This window comes from Nannospalax galili, unplaced genomic scaffold (genome assembly GCF_000622305.1).
Source record: "Nannospalax galili isolate Female #2095 unplaced genomic scaffold, S.galili_v1.0 scaffold451, whole genome shotgun sequence".
Taxonomy (NCBI): domain Eukaryota; kingdom Metazoa; phylum Chordata; class Mammalia; order Rodentia; family Spalacidae; genus Nannospalax; species Nannospalax galili.
The window spans coordinates 1,622,225-1,622,621 of NW_008331662.1; the positions used below are offsets into that span (position 1 = coordinate 1,622,225).

A 397-nucleotide genomic window follows, 5' to 3' on the forward strand; every position below is an offset into this window, starting at 1 on the left:
TTAGTAACTAAATTATTTCTAAGTGTAATTTAACTAGTTTACTGAAACAAAACCACTTTGCAAGAAGTTTCAGTAGAATGAGAAAATATACCAGTCTATATACTTTGTTGCAAGGAAGTGAAGAAACAGATCAAATTCACAAGAAAAAAGGCTGAATAATTATAAATTAAAAAATAAAAAGTACACTTTGTGATTAGGTATATTTATACTTCGCCTTATTAAGAAAGGAATTTTTCTTTTAGAAAACATCATCAAATATTCCCAGAAAGGCTTTCATTTCTTCAGCTGCATTATCAGAATAATACCTACTGGAGGGAAAAAGCAAATGTAAAACAGACAGTTTTTTGTCAAACAGCTTATTTTGAAATGCAGAATAAATAATGTAATATTAATATAA

At 26.7% G+C, this 397-nt stretch overlaps 1 protein-coding gene across 1 annotated transcript in view; it reads right to left on the reverse strand.

Annotated features, from left to right (window-relative positions):
* Nucleotides 1-238: 238 nt before the first annotated feature.
* Hfm1 (helicase for meiosis 1) overlaps nt 239-397 on the reverse strand; it is a 128,759-nt gene continuing 128,600 nt past the window's right edge. The window contains exon 34 of the mRNA XM_008826844.1: nt 239-308. Within this exon, the coding sequence (XP_008825066.1) occupies nt 239-308 (70 nt within the window). The remainder of the gene's footprint in view (nt 309-397) is intronic.